The sequence below is a fragment of the Vulpes vulpes genome, chromosome 15 (genome assembly GCF_048418805.1).
Source record: "Vulpes vulpes isolate BD-2025 chromosome 15, VulVul3, whole genome shotgun sequence".
Taxonomy (NCBI): Eukaryota; Metazoa; Chordata; class Mammalia; order Carnivora; family Canidae; genus Vulpes; species Vulpes vulpes.
This window is the reverse complement of record NC_132794.1, coordinates 54,279,709-54,298,387: the sequence shown is the minus strand read 5'-3', so window position 1 is coordinate 54,298,387 and position 18,679 is coordinate 54,279,709. Positions and strand designations below refer to the sequence as shown.

The window sequence follows — 18,679 nt, the reverse complement described above, 5'->3', positions numbered from 1 at the left end:
AGCTCTATAGATAATATTCTCACTAAGGTTATCTGTGCCATGTCAATTGCATTTCATTCACAACCTTACTGGAATTTCCTGCTGTATTTGACAATAGTGATGATTCTTATTTTGAGCACTCTGCTCCCATGGCTTCCATGACACCACAGATTCCTGATTCCTTTACCTTTCTCAATGCTCCTTTCCTGCTCCTTCTTTGGGGCTCATCCCTTGTGTCTTGGGGTTCTTGACTACATGCAGTCTTTGGGTTATATTTTCCAGTGTCGCTGTTTCAATTTTCATCTTAACTATAATGTTTTCTGTATCAGTCCACTTGGCTTGCCACAACACATACCACAGACTGGGTACTTAAACAACAGACATTTATTTTCTCACAGTTCTGGAGACTAGAAGTACACAATCAAGGTGTTGGTAGGATGGTTTCATTCTGAGGCCCCACTCCTTGGAACGTAGATGGTTGTCTTTTCCCTTTCCTCTGAGTGAAACTTCTCTTTTGATAAAGATATTGGATTAAGGCCCATCCTAGTGATCTTATTTTATCTTACTTACCTCCTAAAAGACCTTACTTCCAAATACAGCTACATTCTGAGGTTGGGATTTCACCATAGAATTCTGAGGGGACATAGTTTGGCCTATAGCATCTCCTAAATCTGTATCTCCAGATCACATTTCTCCTTGAAGACCAGGACTGCCTACTGGCTATGGGGTATTTCTGGTAGAAACTCCCAAAGGAGATTATTTAAATCTACTCTTCCTCTGTGTTTCTCATTTCCACAGGTAGCACTGTTTGAAAGTACTGTTGTCCTTTCCACTCCATCCCTGGTTCTAGTTCAGGCTGTTGCCTTCTCTGCCTTTGATTATCATAAAAATCTTTTTTTTGATTTTTGATTTGTCTCCCTGTTTCCATTCTAGTCCCCTTGGAGTCCATGTCCCCTCACTAAAATCTCTTCAATTGTTCCTCATTGTTTGCACAATATGTCCACACTTTTTAATATGGCAAATGAAGCTTTTAAAATCAGGATCATGTATCAGCCGCCTCAAATTTCACTACTGTCTGCTTCATAATTTCTATTTCAGTAACACATATCTGTTTTGGGTAGCCCATATACCCCATTCTTCCATAATCTCATGTATTCACACCTTTGCTGATGCTTTTCTCTTTGCCAGGAATGCTGATCCCCAAACTCTCTCATTTCTCTCTCACCCAACATTGCCTAGTTAATTCTACTCATCTCTAGGGTAATTTCCTCCAGAAAGACTTCTTGGAGTATGATGACCCCCCTCTCTTTCCCATTATACTCTATTAATATACTTGTTAGCACATGAATAATACACCCATACCCATTTCTAGGCTGTGAATCTCTTGAGGATACACACTCTTATTAGGCTTGGTTAACCCAGCACTTCATTTACACCATGCCTGGTACACAAGAGATATCTAGAAAAATATCCCTTTGTTTTAGTGTCAGTCATCAGTGGACTCTATTTTGAAGTTCATAGAAAGAGGTAAGTCACAAATTAGTGCCCTGTCCTAATTCAATGACTCTTTAGATGTGTCCTTTATTTCATATGTAAGAGAGTATATTTAAACCCTTAGGACTAAACAAGTATACTAAATCCTCTATAGGGAAAAAGCAGAATCACTAATCTGAATTAGTGTTTCTGCCTTGGACTTAGATTAGTGATACACAGTCTGATACATTCAGCTCATTTCCATGTTAGCTGCAAACAGATCATAGACTCTGAAAAAAAAATACATGGTTTTTCAAGGAAAGAATTAATCTTTGTTTTCTCAAACTTCTTGCCGAAATTAATTCAGCAGTTTATTTCACCAAAGATATTAATTTTCAGTGATGCTGGCTTTGTGGTTTTGTGATAAGAAGAATAATTTATGACTGCCCTGGATTATTCTGTTTTTTATTTACTTAGACAAAGGCCTTTTGTGTTAGCAATGGAGAAAACACCAGGGAAGTGTACACATCTCAGATCAGCACAAGAATGTAAGCTCCATCGTTAGGGGTTTTATCTGTATTGTACACTGCTGTATCTCCAGCATACACCTAGAAAAATGCCAGGTGTGGAATAGGTGCTCAACAAATATTTGTTGGTTAATAAAGAAAGTACATACCTTGCACTTGAAGAACCTGAGAGATGTCAAACCCTTGGCTGATTCTGACTATGACCACACCAATCTCAAAATCAAATGCATCACTGAAAGAAAAGGCAAAGCAGTTAGTGATTTAAAAGACTCCTTTAATCCTGAGGCTTTGTACTACTAATAAGAAATTCTAAGATTCTCAATTCTAAGATTTTAATGGAACTAAACTGTGAAAATTCCCTTAGAATACAGCCAAGAGATGATGCCTTTTTTGTTAGTTTGTTTTTCTCCCTTTCTGCCTTTTAAAAATGTTTTTTGGCAAAAGGTAACTAATTCATTTACTCTGGAACCAATTTATTCAAATAATACTGTCACCTAGAATTTTGATTAAGAGTTTGTCACATACTTTTAAAATAATTGTTTCTTTTCTAATGTAAGCATATATTTAGAACAGAGAGTTTCCAGGTTGCAAAGACCCTTTGAAATTATTAGCTAAATCCCTACTTATTGGGGATCCCTGGGTGGCACAGCAGTTTGGCGCCTGCCTTTGGCCCAGGGCGCGATCCTGGAGACCCGGGATCGAATCCCACACCGGGCTCCCGGTGCATGGAGCCTGCTTCTCCCTCTGCCTGTGTCTCTGCCTCTCTCTCTCTCTCTCTGTAACTATCATAAATAAATAAATTAAAAAAAAATAAATCCCTACTTATTGAGAAAGAATCCTACAACATTTCTGACATCAAGTTCCTGGCTAAAAATATCTCCAGATCCTCCAAAGAAATTTCACCATTGACTCTGGGCAGAGCACTTGAAGTGATGCTTTCTCATGACAATCCTGTGCCATTGAAGTTGGCTGTTGTGCTTTATCTACGCTCGATTCAATAGATTTAGATTATTAGAAGGAAAAGAAAGTCTCTCTTTCTTTTATTTCTCTTCTTGTAGAATATTTTTTCTTAATATTTTCCCCTAAATATGGGGCACACCAATCAGTACTTTTGAGTTCATTTAAAATTTTCTCCTTGGATGTTCCTTTGTTCAGTCTCGAATGAATCTGAAGCCTTGTACACTTCCCATCGGAGGTCACCCTCTACCAGAAATAATGCAGTTTTGATTGTCTTACCACAGGCAAACAAGTTTCTAATAGCCAAAGTGAACCTGAATTATCAAATAATGATATAAATAAATTCAGTGTAATATGAACATCCATGCAAAATTCAAATTGTAAGTGATCTTCATCAAGCAACATAGACTCATTGTAGCAAAAGTTGCCACAAAACAAATTCATGGTAAATCTTGTTTCCATTGTCCACAATTATAAAATTTAGACAATGCTTTCCACAAGAAATATTTGATCCTGTATTAGGCAGAATAATTTTAGACACCCTCCCCCAACCCCGCCAAGATGTCCACATTCTAATCCCTGACCTGTGAGTATGTCACCTTATATGGCAAAAGGGACTTCGCAGGTGTGATTAGATTAAGGACTTTGACATGAGGAGATTAACCTAGATTATCTGTGAAGGCCCAGTGTAATCACCAGGCTCCTTAAAGTACATTGGGGAAGCAAGAGAGGTCAGAGTAATCTGAGGAATATTTGACCCATCAAGAGCTTTGAAGATGGAGGAAACGGGCAATGAGCTGTGGGCTGCCTCTAGAATTTAGAAAAGGCAAGGCTAGGGATTCTCTTGTAGAGCTTCCAGAAGAGAATATAGCCTAGCCCACACCTCAGTGTTAGCCCAGTGAATTAGTCTCAGACCTTTAGCCTATGAAATTTGTGTTGTTTTCAGCCACTAAGTTTGAGGTAAATTCTTCACAGCAGCCAGTGAAAACTAATATAGATTCTAATTAAAATTAAACCATATCTAATAATATTATAAACATTTAAAATCTTTTACTCAAAGAAAAATGATAAAATACTATACTACTGTAACAATACCCCATGTTAACAATTATACCATGTTTTAAGTCATAAAATAAAACCAAACAGAAAGGGAAATATAACACAAAGTGGATGTATGTCTTCCTTCTATGTTGACCTCACTGCTGTGGTAGTAAAAAGTTAAAGTCATTTAACTTTACTAAGCCAGCTAAGTTTTATACTAGTACAAACTTGAGCCACCTTAACATTGAACTTTACTACCGAGAAGACCAATTATTAATTTAGTATAAAACCCAGAAGTCTCCTTGGCCTATTATTACTGGGTTTGATTATTTTGGTACCTTTGGATTTCTAGAATGTTTGGAATTGTGGGGAGGGTGGAAGACAACACCAGATAATTTTGTATCAACTAAAGGACGTTTAATGACTGAAGGTTTACATATGTCTTTCTGTTTGCTCCAACCCTTTTCTTCTGGAAGATGAAGGTGAAATTTCTTTTCTCTCCACCCTTTCCCTCCCCTGATGGTAAAGATGAAATTTTACTGAAGAATCTGGATAGCAGAAAGCAGATCTAAGCTATTTCCAAGAATGGTCAGCAACTATGATTCTAAATATATCAAAATGCTGGTTGCTGAGCATGGTAAAATTCTGACCTTGATCACCTGCTTTAGCCTTAACCTACTGAACTTAAGGCATCAGCAGGGGCCACAGTAGGTGGCATCCAGACCTCATACCTTTGGGGAACACAATTTGGGCAAATGCATTTAACACACAGGTTCTCCATGTTAGGAGGATTATTAAGTGAATTTCTGTTTCATAAGTAATGCATATAAATTTCAGAAAATGAAAAATTATTGTCTTATACTTCTTTTCAACAAACTAATACTCGAATGCTTTTGTAATGTTCCCCAAACCTCCCCCAGATAATGATAAATATGATGTTTGTTCTAGCAGGGGCCAGCAACACAGCCTGGTATAAGAAGCACTGTGTGTGTATATATTATTTTGAAGATGTGAGGATTTGTTTCCTGTGTATTACAGACTTTTAAAGTACAGCCAGACTTCTCAGGGCACACTCTCTGCCCTGTGGTATTGAATCAGAGCAAAGCCAGACTCCAGACAGAAAATCTTCCATTTTCAGAGTTGTTGACAAAAGATGGCTGTTAGCATAGCTAACATTGCTCCTCATGAGACAAATCCGATTAAATATTTTCAGGCCTGGAAGAAAGGCTATTTTCTAGAATGGTCACTGAGGACACCCTGAGCCTTTCCATATGTGAAGAATTTGTTTTCCCTTAATTCAGAAGAAAGAACTAAACTAGGTAATACTTTGGGTATACACGTACTTTGGGAGGCAGCAGAGCATTGTGGTCATGAGTCTGAACCTGAATTTAATTGTCCTGGGTTGAAATTCCAGCTCTATTACAACACTGTCATTTTCTTCAGGTTATTTAATTTTTAACATCCGTATCTACTTGTAAAATGGGAACAGTATTAGTATTACCAAGGCTCCTTGTGAGAATTCAATGGGATAATTCATGCTAAGGACACTAGCCTGGAACCTGCTAGTCTTTTAAGGATATCATCATTGCCCTTGTTCTAAGATTTTCCCAATATTTAGATATTAGATGTCACATCTCATTTAAAACTCCCCTTTTGTCTTAAACCAACACAGAGGCACTGATATATGACAGCCTCATATCAGCCAAAGAGGGAGCTGAGGCTCTGGGGTAATAAACTCTTGATCCCAAGGCTCGGGAGAAGACAATGAGTGAACTGGGCACACTAGCCAACCCAAGATTCCAGATGTTTTGAAAGAACATTTCCTTCCTCACCTAGCTGTCCTTTGCTTTTAAACTTATGAATTGGTTTTGAGATGGTAACCCTTAATATTTATCTTTTTCTTTGATGTCAAGTTTCTTCCACCCTACCACCTCTGACATTATGATCCCCCCTCTAGTTCTATTAGTGGCAGTATTTTTTCACTTTGGTAAAGAATTCAGGGTACTGGGGGAATGTCCTCCTCTTAGGCAATTTAATCTGGTACAGCAGCACCTGTTATGTACCACCCTGGTTAGTGTTTGTAAACAGAACCCGTCTCGAAAGCCATTACTTACTGTATGATTCCCACATAGTTCTCAATCTCTGTCAAGGGAGCTTTCCTCCAGTTTTTTTTATATCCAATCACCAGAGTGTTTGGCTTCATTCTTCCTAAGCCCGAGGCCTAAACAGAGGAGATAAACACATAGGCAATCCTTTCCATACCAGGAAACTACCACTGCAAATGAAAAATAATGCCCACAAGAGCACTGAAGTAATGTCCTGAAGATTCTGAAGATTAGATTACATTTTAGTGCATGTCCTTCATGCCCGTACCCAAGCATAAAATAGAAAGATTAGTTCTAAATCATCTCAGCCATAAATGGATTTTAGATGACAGAAATGTAGCTTTTCCAAATTAGCAGTCATTTGCATTTCTTCTGACACACTCATTAAAATGGTTCAATAATTTAAAATCAAGTGAGGGTCGGCTTAACTGTTGGCATGCGTGTTGTAACTTAGTGGTTCAAAGCTCATTTCCACCTGTTTTATCCATAATGTCATTAGCTATAAAATCCCTGTTTGGAAAATTCTTAGATACAAGGATCACTGAAACTTCTAGTTACATTATTTATTGACGAGTAAGTGAGCTATGTCTCCAGGACCTAATCCTCTTACATGACAGTATCATTAATAGTCATCTTCCACCTCAGGTTTCACTCCCCCCATTAGGTGGCAGGATATGGCTTCCAGTTAATTAAACTTCATTCAGCAATATTACTGAGCACCTATTAATTGCAGAGTGTTATGGTAGGTGTGGTGGAAGAGCAGTGAGGCATAATCTTTGGCCCTATAGAGCTCAGAGTAATGTGAAGGAGACAAGATATACACAGATAATAATTCAAGCGCACATGCAGTAGGAACTCATCTGGAAGCAAAAAATGAAGAAGACTTGAATTCCAGCTGTGGATTCATGGCTGGCTTCAAGGGAGAGGTGATATTTGTTCCAGAACTTACAAGTTGGTTAGAGGTTGACAAGCACAGAAAGGAGAGCAGTGTGAGTGAAGGAAGGACACTCTTGGGTTACAGGAAGAGGGAAACCAGTCACCAGAATGGGACATGTTAAGGGGGATACTTAGAAAGTAGGAGGAGACAGGCATTGATGGAAGGGTTCCTGAAATAAACTTTGTCTCCATGGTTGTTGTGTTTCTCCTAGAACTATACAGGTAGCAGGACAACTCCTTAGGGCTGTCATTTGACACTTGGCAGGAGGGAGCTCGTCTTTTCTGTGACTACAGTTTGCGGATGTGATCATTCGTACCTTAGGATCTTAGATGCAAAGAAGGCTTTATCCAAAATGGTGTAAAGACCTGTGCTTTCCTTTAATTCCACCCAATCCTGCTCTTTTGGCCTGGTTTCCTTCTGTACTCCAATTTTCTTTGAGGAAATTCAAGTGAACAAGCTTTCTGCATTGTCAATTTTTTTGGTTTCTTCCAGATTAATATAACAATTATTTTCAAGACCTGTGTCTTTTCTCTCCCTGCTCATTCTTCATTGAAACTTCCTCGCTGAGATTTTTGTTTATCAATCTTTTGGGATAATTTTACCTTAGGTTGTGTAACCTTCTCAGCATATTTCACCAAAGAGCTACTGAAAAGTAACTCACTACAGAAAATCAGCTTCTTAAAATGACATGTATTTCCATGGCTTCGCAAATTAATAACAGATGAAAAAAATGCTCACTGGGGGTAAGAGGTCTTTCAGAAATGGTTTCTCTACATGTGCAGCTACTTTGCAAGAGTTCTTCAGGAATATTAGAGACAGGAATGCACCAAATACTCTTAACCTCCAAAATATTGCAGTTTAATCAATGTTTTTTCTTTCCTGTCTGCATAAGCATCAGAGAGACCTGGACGCTGTCCTGAATTTTGACACTCCTGGAAACGGTAACTCTGAAAGCGAATACAAAATTTGGTAGATGTAGAATCAGGGCTTTCCAACCCCATAAAGCCAGAATGATTAGAAAGCCAACCCCTACAGTTTCTCAGGATCTCTTGGGTTATTTTAAGGATACTTCACCAGTCTAAGTTATGATGGGAACTCAGGAAAGATTCTATGTACTTATTATGGGAGGGGAGGAAAAAGGAAAGAATAAGGGGGAAGAAAATAGAACTGCAGGCTTTAGTGTTGAGCCACAGAGATTATTACATTTTATTCAACATTCTGGAAATAATTTAGAGGAATAGGAAGATTTTACGCCCAGATCACCACGCATTTATTTAGTCGAATCTAGCAGCTTGCCCTCACGCCATTTGCAAAAGAAAAAAGGAGCAGAATGCCTGACTTGAGCATTGCTATATGCAGTATGAGATGCAAAAATAGTTTGAAGTTTTAATAGGATCCTGAATGTCGTCAACCATCAGAACAAATTTGCATTTCAATAAGTGTGGGGACAGAATGTATGCTGGTGGCCAAAGGCAACCTCATTTTCCATTTTCAGTGTATCATCCATAGTTCATTGTAATAGAACCTCTCTGCTTTTGTTTTAGCTTTGCCTCTCCTCAGGAATTCAAAATGAATTCCTTAACCATCTGCATTGATCTCTGGTGCTATGCTGCCTAACTGGAGCCATTCATTTTGGGAGCTTCATTAACAGAGGAGTACTAATTGTCTTTTGCCTCCGTAGTCGTTCACTCAATGCCAGCCTTACCTGAAGGAGACTTCGGACACCATCTCTGAAACAATCTGCCGCTACTGCAGCATAAAAAGCCTTGATTTTGTTCTTTATAAGCCAGGCCTGCTTTTTTGCCATGCCACTGTTCATCTCTTTAACGCACAGCTTGCGCGGTCCCTGTACAACACGATGAAATATTGGTTAGAAGCCCTGCTATTACCCATCGCGCTGCTGTTGTTTTCTAAAGGACAAAAATAGCCAGCAATGCCCCACTGAGCTAAGAAATGGGAAAGAGGGGAAAACACCTCACTAAATATGGTTCCTGCAGATCCAACCCCTTGGAGTGGGCCTGTGCTCCTCCCATCATTCACCTGCCACCCAGAATGTCCAGATGCATTAACACTTGCTTAATTAACTGCCTCGTGCCAATGAAAGCAAGAGTGGAGGGCATCACAGCACAGGAAAAAAATACTGAAAATGCCACTGAAGAAATTCAGGATAAATACACAATCAACCTTTGACTCAATAGCAAGAGGCATGTTTAGGAACACTAAGGAAATCTCAGCTGGAGCCCAATTTGAAGAAATGGACAGAGATCCTGGAAGCCAGAACATGGTGAGTTGCCAAGTCCTGCCATGAATTACCACATCTTGACAATTCTATTAGGCCCTTCATTACTTTTTGTGTGTGGTTAAAACACCCTTGCACCATTATGTTGACTTACTCCCATCCAAATAAATTAAGATTTCCCTCTCACTTGGTGAATTTGGTAGGAACAAAAGTTCATATACCTAATGCATAGGAAGAATAGGAGAGTTTAAGAGAGAAGGAGGCAGGTGTTATTGTGGTAGCTTTTAGTTTTAAGATTGGAGTTCTGGAAACACATTTTAACTTAAATTTTGATTATTTTTCTTCTCCTCTAAAGGTCCAAGCTAGCTCTTTTCTTTGCAAGTTTCAAATCAAACCCAAAAAGGGTTTCTGGTGATCTATAATGTGGCTGATAGGGTATGAATCCAATATTTTAGTAGGAAATTCTTTCAACTCATGGAGAGAGTAAGTATGTTGTTGAATTGTCTTAGATTTCTTACGAGCTACCTGGGATCTTTTTTTTTTTTTTTTTTAAAGATTTTATTTATTTATTTATTCATGAGAGACATAGAGAAAGAGAGAGGCAGAGACGCAGGCAGAGGGAGAAGCAGGCTCCATGCAGGGAGCCTAACATGAGACTTGATCCCGGATCTCCAGGATCACGCCCTGGGCTGAAGGTGGCGCTAAACAGCTGAGCCACCCAGGCTGCCCACCACCTGGGATCTTGATGAAATGCAGTATCGGGATCACTGGGTGGCGCAGTGGTTTGGCGCCTGCCTTTGGCCCAGGGCGCGATCCTGGAGACCCAGGATCGAATCCCACGTCGGGCTCCCGGTGCATGGAGCCTGCTTCTCCCTCTGCTTCTCCCTCTGCCTGTGTCTCTGCCTCTCTCTCTCTCTCTGTGTGACTATCATAAATAAATAAAGAAAAAAATATTAAAAAAAAAAAGAAAAAGAAATGCTGTATGTAGGTAGGTCTGGGATGAGGCTTAAGTTCTGCATTTCTAACAACCCCCCAGGTGACATGGATGCTGTTGGTCCTCAGACCATGCTTAGAGTCAAAGTCTCAGATGGTCTTCGATTGGAGAAAATGAGCTTGAGATGTATGAGAAAGATGCCAGGCTTTGTGATCTGCAGAACTGGTTTTAAATCTAAGCTTGGCCACTTTGGAAATTTCTGATTATTTCTGAGCTTTGATATATTTTTTCTGAAAACAGGGATAAAATCTCTACCCTGAAATGTTGTTTTGAATAGTAATGATAAGTGCCTAGTCTGATGTTTGGAATACAGTAGATACTCATCCAAATTTGGATGATTTTTACCATCTTAAAATGAGTGCTTACAATCTTGTTAAAGCCCCAGACCTTTTTCCACCATTGTGTTTGCTCTACGACAGAGTGCTGAATTGGAAGCCAGAGTATTGGGTATAGAGCTGGCTCGGGCACTGACTGGCTAATACCCCAGTGTGCCATTTATCCTTTCTTGGTGTGGGTTCTACATTTATAAAAATAAGAGAACTCTCTAGTTCATCACTGTCCAGTATGATAGCCCTTATCCATTTGCCGTTGAACATTTGTAATGTGTCTGGTGCACATTGACATGTACTGGAAATGTAAAAAACATACTGGATTTCGAAGCCTTAGGATGGAAAAAAAAAAGAATATAAAATATCTCATTAGTATTTTTATATTGTGCTTATTAAAATAATAATATTTCAGATGCATAACATGAAATATAATCTACTAAAATTAACTTCGTTGGCTCCTTTTACTTTTTTTATAGCTACTAGAAAATCTTAAATTACATATGTGACACATACTATATTGCTATTCCATAATACTAGATGATCTCTGTGGTCACTTCTATTTTAATATTCTATTTGAATTGGATCAGATTCTTTGTGTACTTGTTTTTACTAGTATACTTTCCAGAATTCACCAACTGTTCAAAAGACGTTTCAAACAAGAGCCTTCAATGAAGATGGGGTAGATAAAATTATAAGGGATGGTAGTTATTAAACCAGAACACCTAACCTAAAGAAAAATATGTCATTATGGATCAAATTTTGCTCAGGATTCTAGAATGTCAATGCATTTTGAACCATTAGATCTCCTTGGGCATTCTAGACTCCGTCAACTGCAAAGAAAGAAGAAATATTTTATTCAGGGAAGTTCAATGGTAACATGAGAGAGAAGAATAACCAACAACTAGAAAAGGTATTGGGCCATCAATATATTGAGTTGTACCACAATGACTGTGAACCCCTGGGGAAAGTGGCATTTATTTAAATAAATACAGTCTAATGTATGTCTATTATTGCTACAAAAATCCAGATTAAGCATTAATTGTGACAGAAAGATTTACTCTAATGCCTGAATTTGCCATATTGAGAAGTCATAAAAATATTTCAGGCAGAAACTCTCTTTGCTAAAAGTGATTATAATATCATTGTTGCACACTTATTAATGTGAGGCAAGGCTGCAATACAAATGTAGTAGAGAAAAACAAACTAACAAAGAGAGAAGACATACTGGAATATAATTATTCAACATTCAAATATATCATAGTCACAAAAATGGATTTTACCGCTCAATTAAAACATTATAGAGATTGGCTCAGTTAGGATCCAAAATATCAATGCATAAATTAATTCAGAATTTGAACAAAGAAGGTCTAAAAATCTTGTATACATTATAACTTTGACATTGATTGAGAAAAGGGTAAAGAAATTCTAATTATTTAGTCTGGAGAAGTAGTTGATGTGATGCTACTTCAAATAAATGAATATTATGAGAAGAATTTGCAATGGACTTCCAATATCATTAGGATCAAACAGAGAAATTTGGGCCGAAAGCAATGTTCTTTCCAGCTTTCATTTTTTAAGACATTGAGAATGTTTCTGTTCTGTCTTTGCTTTCATTGTTGCTCCGGCTGGAATGGTGGGAAAGAGAATTTTTCCTTCCTGATTTGGGCCATATTTCATTTCACCATGTGCCTAGTGCCCATTCATAGGTCATTTCATTTTTCCCACACTGGGCCAGGTCACTGTCTCATACACATCATGACAGAGACTCGACGGCTAAAGAAGAATAGATGTAGCTATAAAAATGCATCAGCTTGGTGGTTGTGAACATTGAGATTAAGAAGAGGCTGAAGATAGAAGAAAAAAATGAGAATTTTAGTTTCCCCTGGTTCATCTGTGCTTGAACTACACAGGAATTGGTTGTATTCCCTGGATTTTCTGTAGAGCATCTTTGAATTCAAATAGAGACTTAGGGTTTATGATGATATTTTATAAATTTCAAGAAAAAAGGGAAAGGCAAACAGTAAGGGTGAAATTTTGTTAAAAGGGCGGGGGGTGGGGGTGAATGGGTGATGGGCACTGAGGGGGGCACTTGAGGGGATGAGCACTCGGTGTTATTCTGTATGTTGGCAAATTGAACACCAATAAAAAATAAATTTATTATAAAAAAGGGGGGGGGGAACTACATGAAGAAACTGGCCAGAAACTGTCATCTCCTCTACTGTGAGAGGAAAGAACAAGACACTCAAGATTTAAAGGATGTGAAAGAGTAGGAAACATTAATCAAAACAGATCTACATCTTGGCACACTTAGGTGAAATGAGTAGAAGAATACCAATAAAACTCAGATAATATTGCCTTTGGAGAGGGAGAGAGTCATGAAAAAGTGGTTATAAGAGAGACTTCAGCTTAAGCAATGATGTGTTCCATTTTAAAAGTGAGAAGGAACATCTATGATAAAAATGTTAACAGTTATTAATTAAAATAAGTTGAATATGGGTGTCATTTAATCCTATATAGTTTAATCATATGAAGTTGCCAGTGTTCCACCGTTTTGACTGACAAAAATGGAAATTTCATGATTCAACCTAATAGTTTTCTTACAGTTTCAAAATAAAAAAAAATAGAAGCAATCTAAATTTTTTTATTTTTCTTTTTTAGACACTGTGAGAGCAAAATGGACTTAATCAAAGGTACCACAGCATACATGAGAGCCTTTTGCAATTTTAGGACAAATGAAATTTAGAAAAGAGGTAAGTGTTGCATTTGGAGGATGATAAAGGCTTTCTCTGATTTGAATCTAAAGCCCAGATGAATTGGATCAAGTTCCCATCTTTAATGTATACTTGTCTTTGATTTGTTTTAATAAAAAATACCTGCCTTTAAACTAAAACTAAGAAGTGTATGAGCGACTGACTGTTGACGCATGCGTGATGTCTTCTTGCATGGGGAAGAGAAGCGTGAGCTGGCATCATACAGTTTTTAGAACCAAACATAGTGTGCCCAGAGAAGTAAGCCCAGACTAAGTTATTGCAATGATTGGTTTTATCATCTTCCTAACTCCTACAAATAAGTGAGGAAACTGACAAAGAAAGCCAGTCTGTTTTTATGCCATGGTACACAGGGTGGAGCTTGCAAACCCTGACTTAATACTTCCCTGTTGCTGAACCCACTGAACTGGGCTATGCTTGACAATTTGAGAAGATACTAGAAGGTAGAGTCCCACTCCTTTTGATCTTTCTGTGATGATAGAAATGAGGCAGAGAAGAAGAAATCACTTTTGTTCTGTACATGGCCTCTTGGGATATAAGTATGTCAATGATTTATCACAAGTAATTCAAAGGAGAAGAATAGATAATACTGTAAGCTGGATTCCTTAAAATAAAAAAAAAGAAAGATGCCCACATTTGAATGATGAAGGATATTTCTAAAGTGTTCAGGTTGGTTAGGAAAGAAGCAAAGAGGAAGAGGCTCTGATGGGTGGATGTAAGAGTTAGTTGGAGAGTTTGAAGGACACAGTGAGAGCTTGGGGTTCAGCAAAAAGAATTACTCTTTGCATTTCAATTTCAGGAGCTCTGAGAGCTATGATGTCTAGTCCTTGAAAAATGTCTCTGTTTAAAAAAAAAAGAAGTCTCTGCTTTAGAAAATGGCAGCTGTAGCCACATGCTTTCCATCTACCCACCAGAAATGAAATACCAATGAGCTCTGAGTTTTGCTCCTTCCTTGTAGTAGCATTTCAAGTTAGCACCTAAATAACCAAAGACCACCAGAGGAACAGAGCACAGAGCCCGCAGTCTTATGATTAGTTAGTGGGAATACATAGCTCACCGTTCTATCATAATCATATTGGACAACTAAAAAAGTCCAAAATCCAGCATCGGGATCTGGTTTCCCTGAGAAAGGACATTTCCAGTTTTTGTTGAAAGGGATATATTTTTGGAGTGAAAATGGCAACTATGGTATACCTAAAATAATAGTGGTGATGAAAATACAAGTACCAAGATTAACAAGTACAATTAGTTGAGCATTTACTATCTGACAGGTGTTGTGCCAAGTACTGGAAAGCTTACCTGATAGAATTCTCACAACAGCTGTGCGACGTAGGTGCTCTATTGTGATGATTCCCATTTTATAAAGAAAGAGAGAAAATTGAGGCCCAGAAAGACTAAATTCTGTACCTAAAGAACTCACAGCTAACAGGTGGCAAAACAGTGATTCAGAACCTGACCGGATGTCTGAAAAGCCCGTGAGTACCAGCTTCCCAGGGTTAAGAACTGCATCGTCACCTCTCAAGATCATCACTCCCAGTTAACCTTCCAATAAGATTGGCCAAACTACCAACAATTGTGCTTTTGGAAAAAGTTTTCTAATGAAATGCTGCTGTCTTCCCCGTGCCCCCTTCCATCTGTTTCTTAGCAAAGATGATTGACGACTGAGCCTCTGGTTGAAAAATGCTGATGGCATCTGCAGCCCCAGGGGCTCACAGAGAGTAACCACCTGGAAAGTCATTAACTAATGCAGTAACTATTTTCTCTCCCCAAGAGAACCCCAGAACCTGGGAGCATGACCCATGGGCCCTACTCAGAGAGACAAGCACAGCAATATATGATATGGTCCAATATACATGTCACACAACAGGGCCATCAGAGGCACAGACACTGGTGCCTACTTCACATGAAGGTCCACAATCGCACTCTTTATTAGAGTGAAAGCAGCAAAGGGTTAATTAAAAGCAATATCTCCTGTCTCTATGAGAAGACCTTTTCTCCCTTGCCAATATATATATGACTTTATACTCCTGGTTCATTTCTCCTGTCCTAAAGATATTTTATTGCCTGCTAAACTAAGTTTTCTCTAAATTGCTGGAGAAGAAAAACACCCCAAACTGCTTATTCCATCAAAACCAGCTCCTGTATTATATTGGCCAAAATGAAATTCAGTAATCCAGGGCACCAAAGTTGATAATATGAGGGAAGAGTGCTTGATAAGATTTTTAAAAATCCTCTGGAGTCACAGCTGGTCATTACTTAACCTGTCAATCTCATGTAGTCAGTAGAGTTCCTTTCACTCCCTTCCAGATAATTGCGTTGAGCTATATTATCTCAGTTCCTAGCATATAAGCACTGAGAGGAAGAAGAATACGACCAATTGCTTCATATAGCATTTAGAGTATTGCCAAGTGTAAAAAGATGCTTAAGAACTGGTCATGATGATGTGTGGCAAATTTGTCCATGCATAATGGCACAGCCAACTGGCCCCAGAATTACACAGGTCCCTGTCAACCCTACTCCCTATTGGAAGTTTGGGTAGTGGCACTTGATTCTTTCAGCACTCCCAGGGACACAAGTCTGCTAAGATTTTCTCCTCATGAGGAAAAACACAGAGCACAGTTGGGTGGCCTGGACTAACATCCTAGTTCTGCCACTTTCTTATCACATGACCCTGTGCAATAATTTAATTTTCTTTTTCTTTTTTTAAAGATTTTATGTATTTATTCATGAGAAACACAGAGAGAGAGGCAGAGGTATAGGCAGAGGGAGAAGCAGGCTCCATATGGGGAGCCCAATGCAGGACTCGATCCCAGGACCCTGGGATCACACCCTGAGCTGAAGGCAGACGCTCAACCACTGAGCCACCCAGGCATCCCAATAATTTGATTTTCTTAAGTCTCACTTTTCCAACCAGTAAAATGAAAACAGAGATTCTTTTTCCTTTCTGCCTCACTAGGCTGTAATATAGATCAAGTAAGAAAAATTGCAGGAAAATGCTTGGAGGAAGAGGTATGTACTAAAAAAAAAAAATACATTGAAGTAGCTAAGGATTTTGAGCAGTGTGTGTGCCTGTGAGCAAGAGAGAGAGACAGAGAAACTGTGATTATTATGGGAACACAAGTAGACATAGACTGGTTTGGAGGACCCACTATTTTGTTATAATTTTAATATTTTCTTTTCACTTTAGAGATTGGTGATTGGTCAATGATTTGGTTAAATTTTTAGCATCTACTTTGAATACCTCCTGGGAACACCACCAATAAGTTCCCATTAGTCTACCACAAACTTCCTGAACAGAAAGGAACTCATTTGGCTCTGAATGTTTATCTAAGGCAGGAGAAACTGGGTTTAATTCCCTAGATATCTATAGTGTCATCAATTTTATCCAAATATTTAATCTAAATTCTATGTGCTGTCATTTCAGGACATTATGTCTGGTTTCCTCATCAGTTAATCTATATAATAGCACTCTCTGGCTCATTCCATCCTTTTATATTTCTGTGGACAGTTACCACCCCAAATGCTTTCATTTTATTTCTGAGCCAGTTCTCTTTTTCTTGTCTCAAAGGCCATCATTTGGAAATATTTATCACTTTTAGTTGGTCTTCTATGAAATCTGAAACACTTTTTATCCACTCATTTAAATTCAGGATCACGGCCCTTGCTAGTTCTTCCTCTATGAATCAAGGAAAAGGACTCTTGTCTAAACTGGCTTGCCACTTTCCTATCACTGCCTGTACCCACTTGGCTCATGTAAAATAACACAAGGTGAGTAGGGAGGGAAGAACCTTCCCGGGATGAAGTGGCTCTTACCACAAAAACTTCACAGCAGATGCAAAGGCCACTGTTCTTGGTAAAGGCATGCGTAATGTCCAAGAGAGCAGGTCTTGTCATAGGTCCCCCTGTTAAGACAATGCATTGGGGCCTGGAAATAAGAAAAGAGGATGTGAGAACTGGCCTAGGACCAAGAACATCCCCAATGGAAATGGCAGGAATGGGGAGAGTTTGGCAAAATGGGACAACTTCTCCCCTAAATATTTCTTGGGTTTCTCATCAGAATTCTTGAACCATCCTGCTTGTTCATCTTGCCATCTTTGTATTCTTAGTTCCTTAGTGATGGCAAAAATGTGAAGTAAGAAAAGGTGGTCTTGGGTTCCCCCTGTCTTTTATTCTCCAGGCACTACCATATCCTAAATCCCCAATACAAACTATCACTCTCCAGCTGGTATCTTTATGCTGCTTTCCTCCATCTTCCTTGCAAAGCCTGTTTTTTTTTTTGGTTCCATTCAAAATAAAATATAACTAATGAAGAGTTTAAAATATAACTTTTCCTAACAGAATTCGGTAAGCCACAGAGCTTTAAGCAGAATGGAGATAGCACCAATGATTAAGGTATTTGGGGACATCTCCCTGAAATCACACCTTTAGATAACCTCTCTATCTCTGTGCATGGAAGGTGACACCTGACATTATGATGGTTTATAGCTGGAAGTGGGCAAATCTCAGAGCAGAAGAGAAGAAGCACTCATTCACAGAGATGTTGTGAAAATGAGGCATTTTTATATGACTCCTTATTCTTAGAATACACCCATAAAGTGTATCACTACTCTAGTGCATTGGTCTCCCATAAAGGAAAGCCACTTCTAATGTGGAGCAACACTAGAATGCCTGGGAAGTAAATTTTACCTGAAATTTTTCACATGGTCTTCCACAGTAGTTAATTCCAGGGCATTGTCTAATGCACTGACGTAGGAAAGAGCCTGCGTGGAGGAGCCCCAATTCACATCTGTGGACAACAGAAGAATTTGGCATTAAAAGCATTGGCCTTCCCTCTGTATATGAACAATTTTTATAAGTCATTGCCTTCTATGATTTTCCTTGGCCATGTCATCAGTGAAGAGTGCCCAAGTTAGAGAAAACACAGTGTACTATTTCCTCGAAAGAGCATTGTGTTCTTCTCTGAACACTTTATGAATTCTTAGAAGTGACAGCTCTCTTTCCAGTTAAGGATCAGACTTAGCCAAAGACCTAGAAATTTTGCTTGGTGGGAGGGGCTATGTGATAACCACACTGCAAGTGGATAGACTTGGAAAAATGGTTAGCCCCTAAATAAATTATAAAGTTCTTCACAAATTCTTCAATTGAAAAGAGGCATTTCTGTAGACACAGATAGTGTGCAGCAATCTTTATATTTTGAATAGTAAAACTGAATAGCTCAGAAATTCTTACTTTCTTGGGTATCCATGAAGAGGATTCAGCAAGCATTTTAATCTGATTTGTAATGAGGGAGGTAAGTACTACCATCTCCTAACTCCCCTTTTTTTTCCTAC

General features: G+C 38.6%; 1 protein-coding gene across 3 annotated transcripts in view; it reads right to left on the bottom strand.

Moving 5' to 3' along the window:
* Window positions 1–18,679, bottom strand: part of SLC12A1 (solute carrier family 12 member 1) — an 89,890-nt gene that overhangs the window by 27,594 nt on the left and 43,617 nt on the right. For all 3 annotated transcript variants that reach the window (XM_025998668.2, XM_025998667.2, XM_072738468.1), the window contains exons 16-20: window positions 18,036–18,135; window positions 17,163–17,274; window positions 8,725–8,865; window positions 6,092–6,198; window positions 2,129–2,211 (exon numbers count right to left, since the gene is read on the bottom strand). In XM_025998668.2, the coding sequence (XP_025854453.1) occupies window positions 2,129–2,211; window positions 6,092–6,198; window positions 8,725–8,865; window positions 17,163–17,274; window positions 18,036–18,135 (543 nt within the window). The remainder of the gene's footprint in view (window positions 1–2,128; window positions 2,212–6,091; window positions 6,199–8,724; window positions 8,866–17,162; window positions 17,275–18,035; window positions 18,136–18,679) is intronic.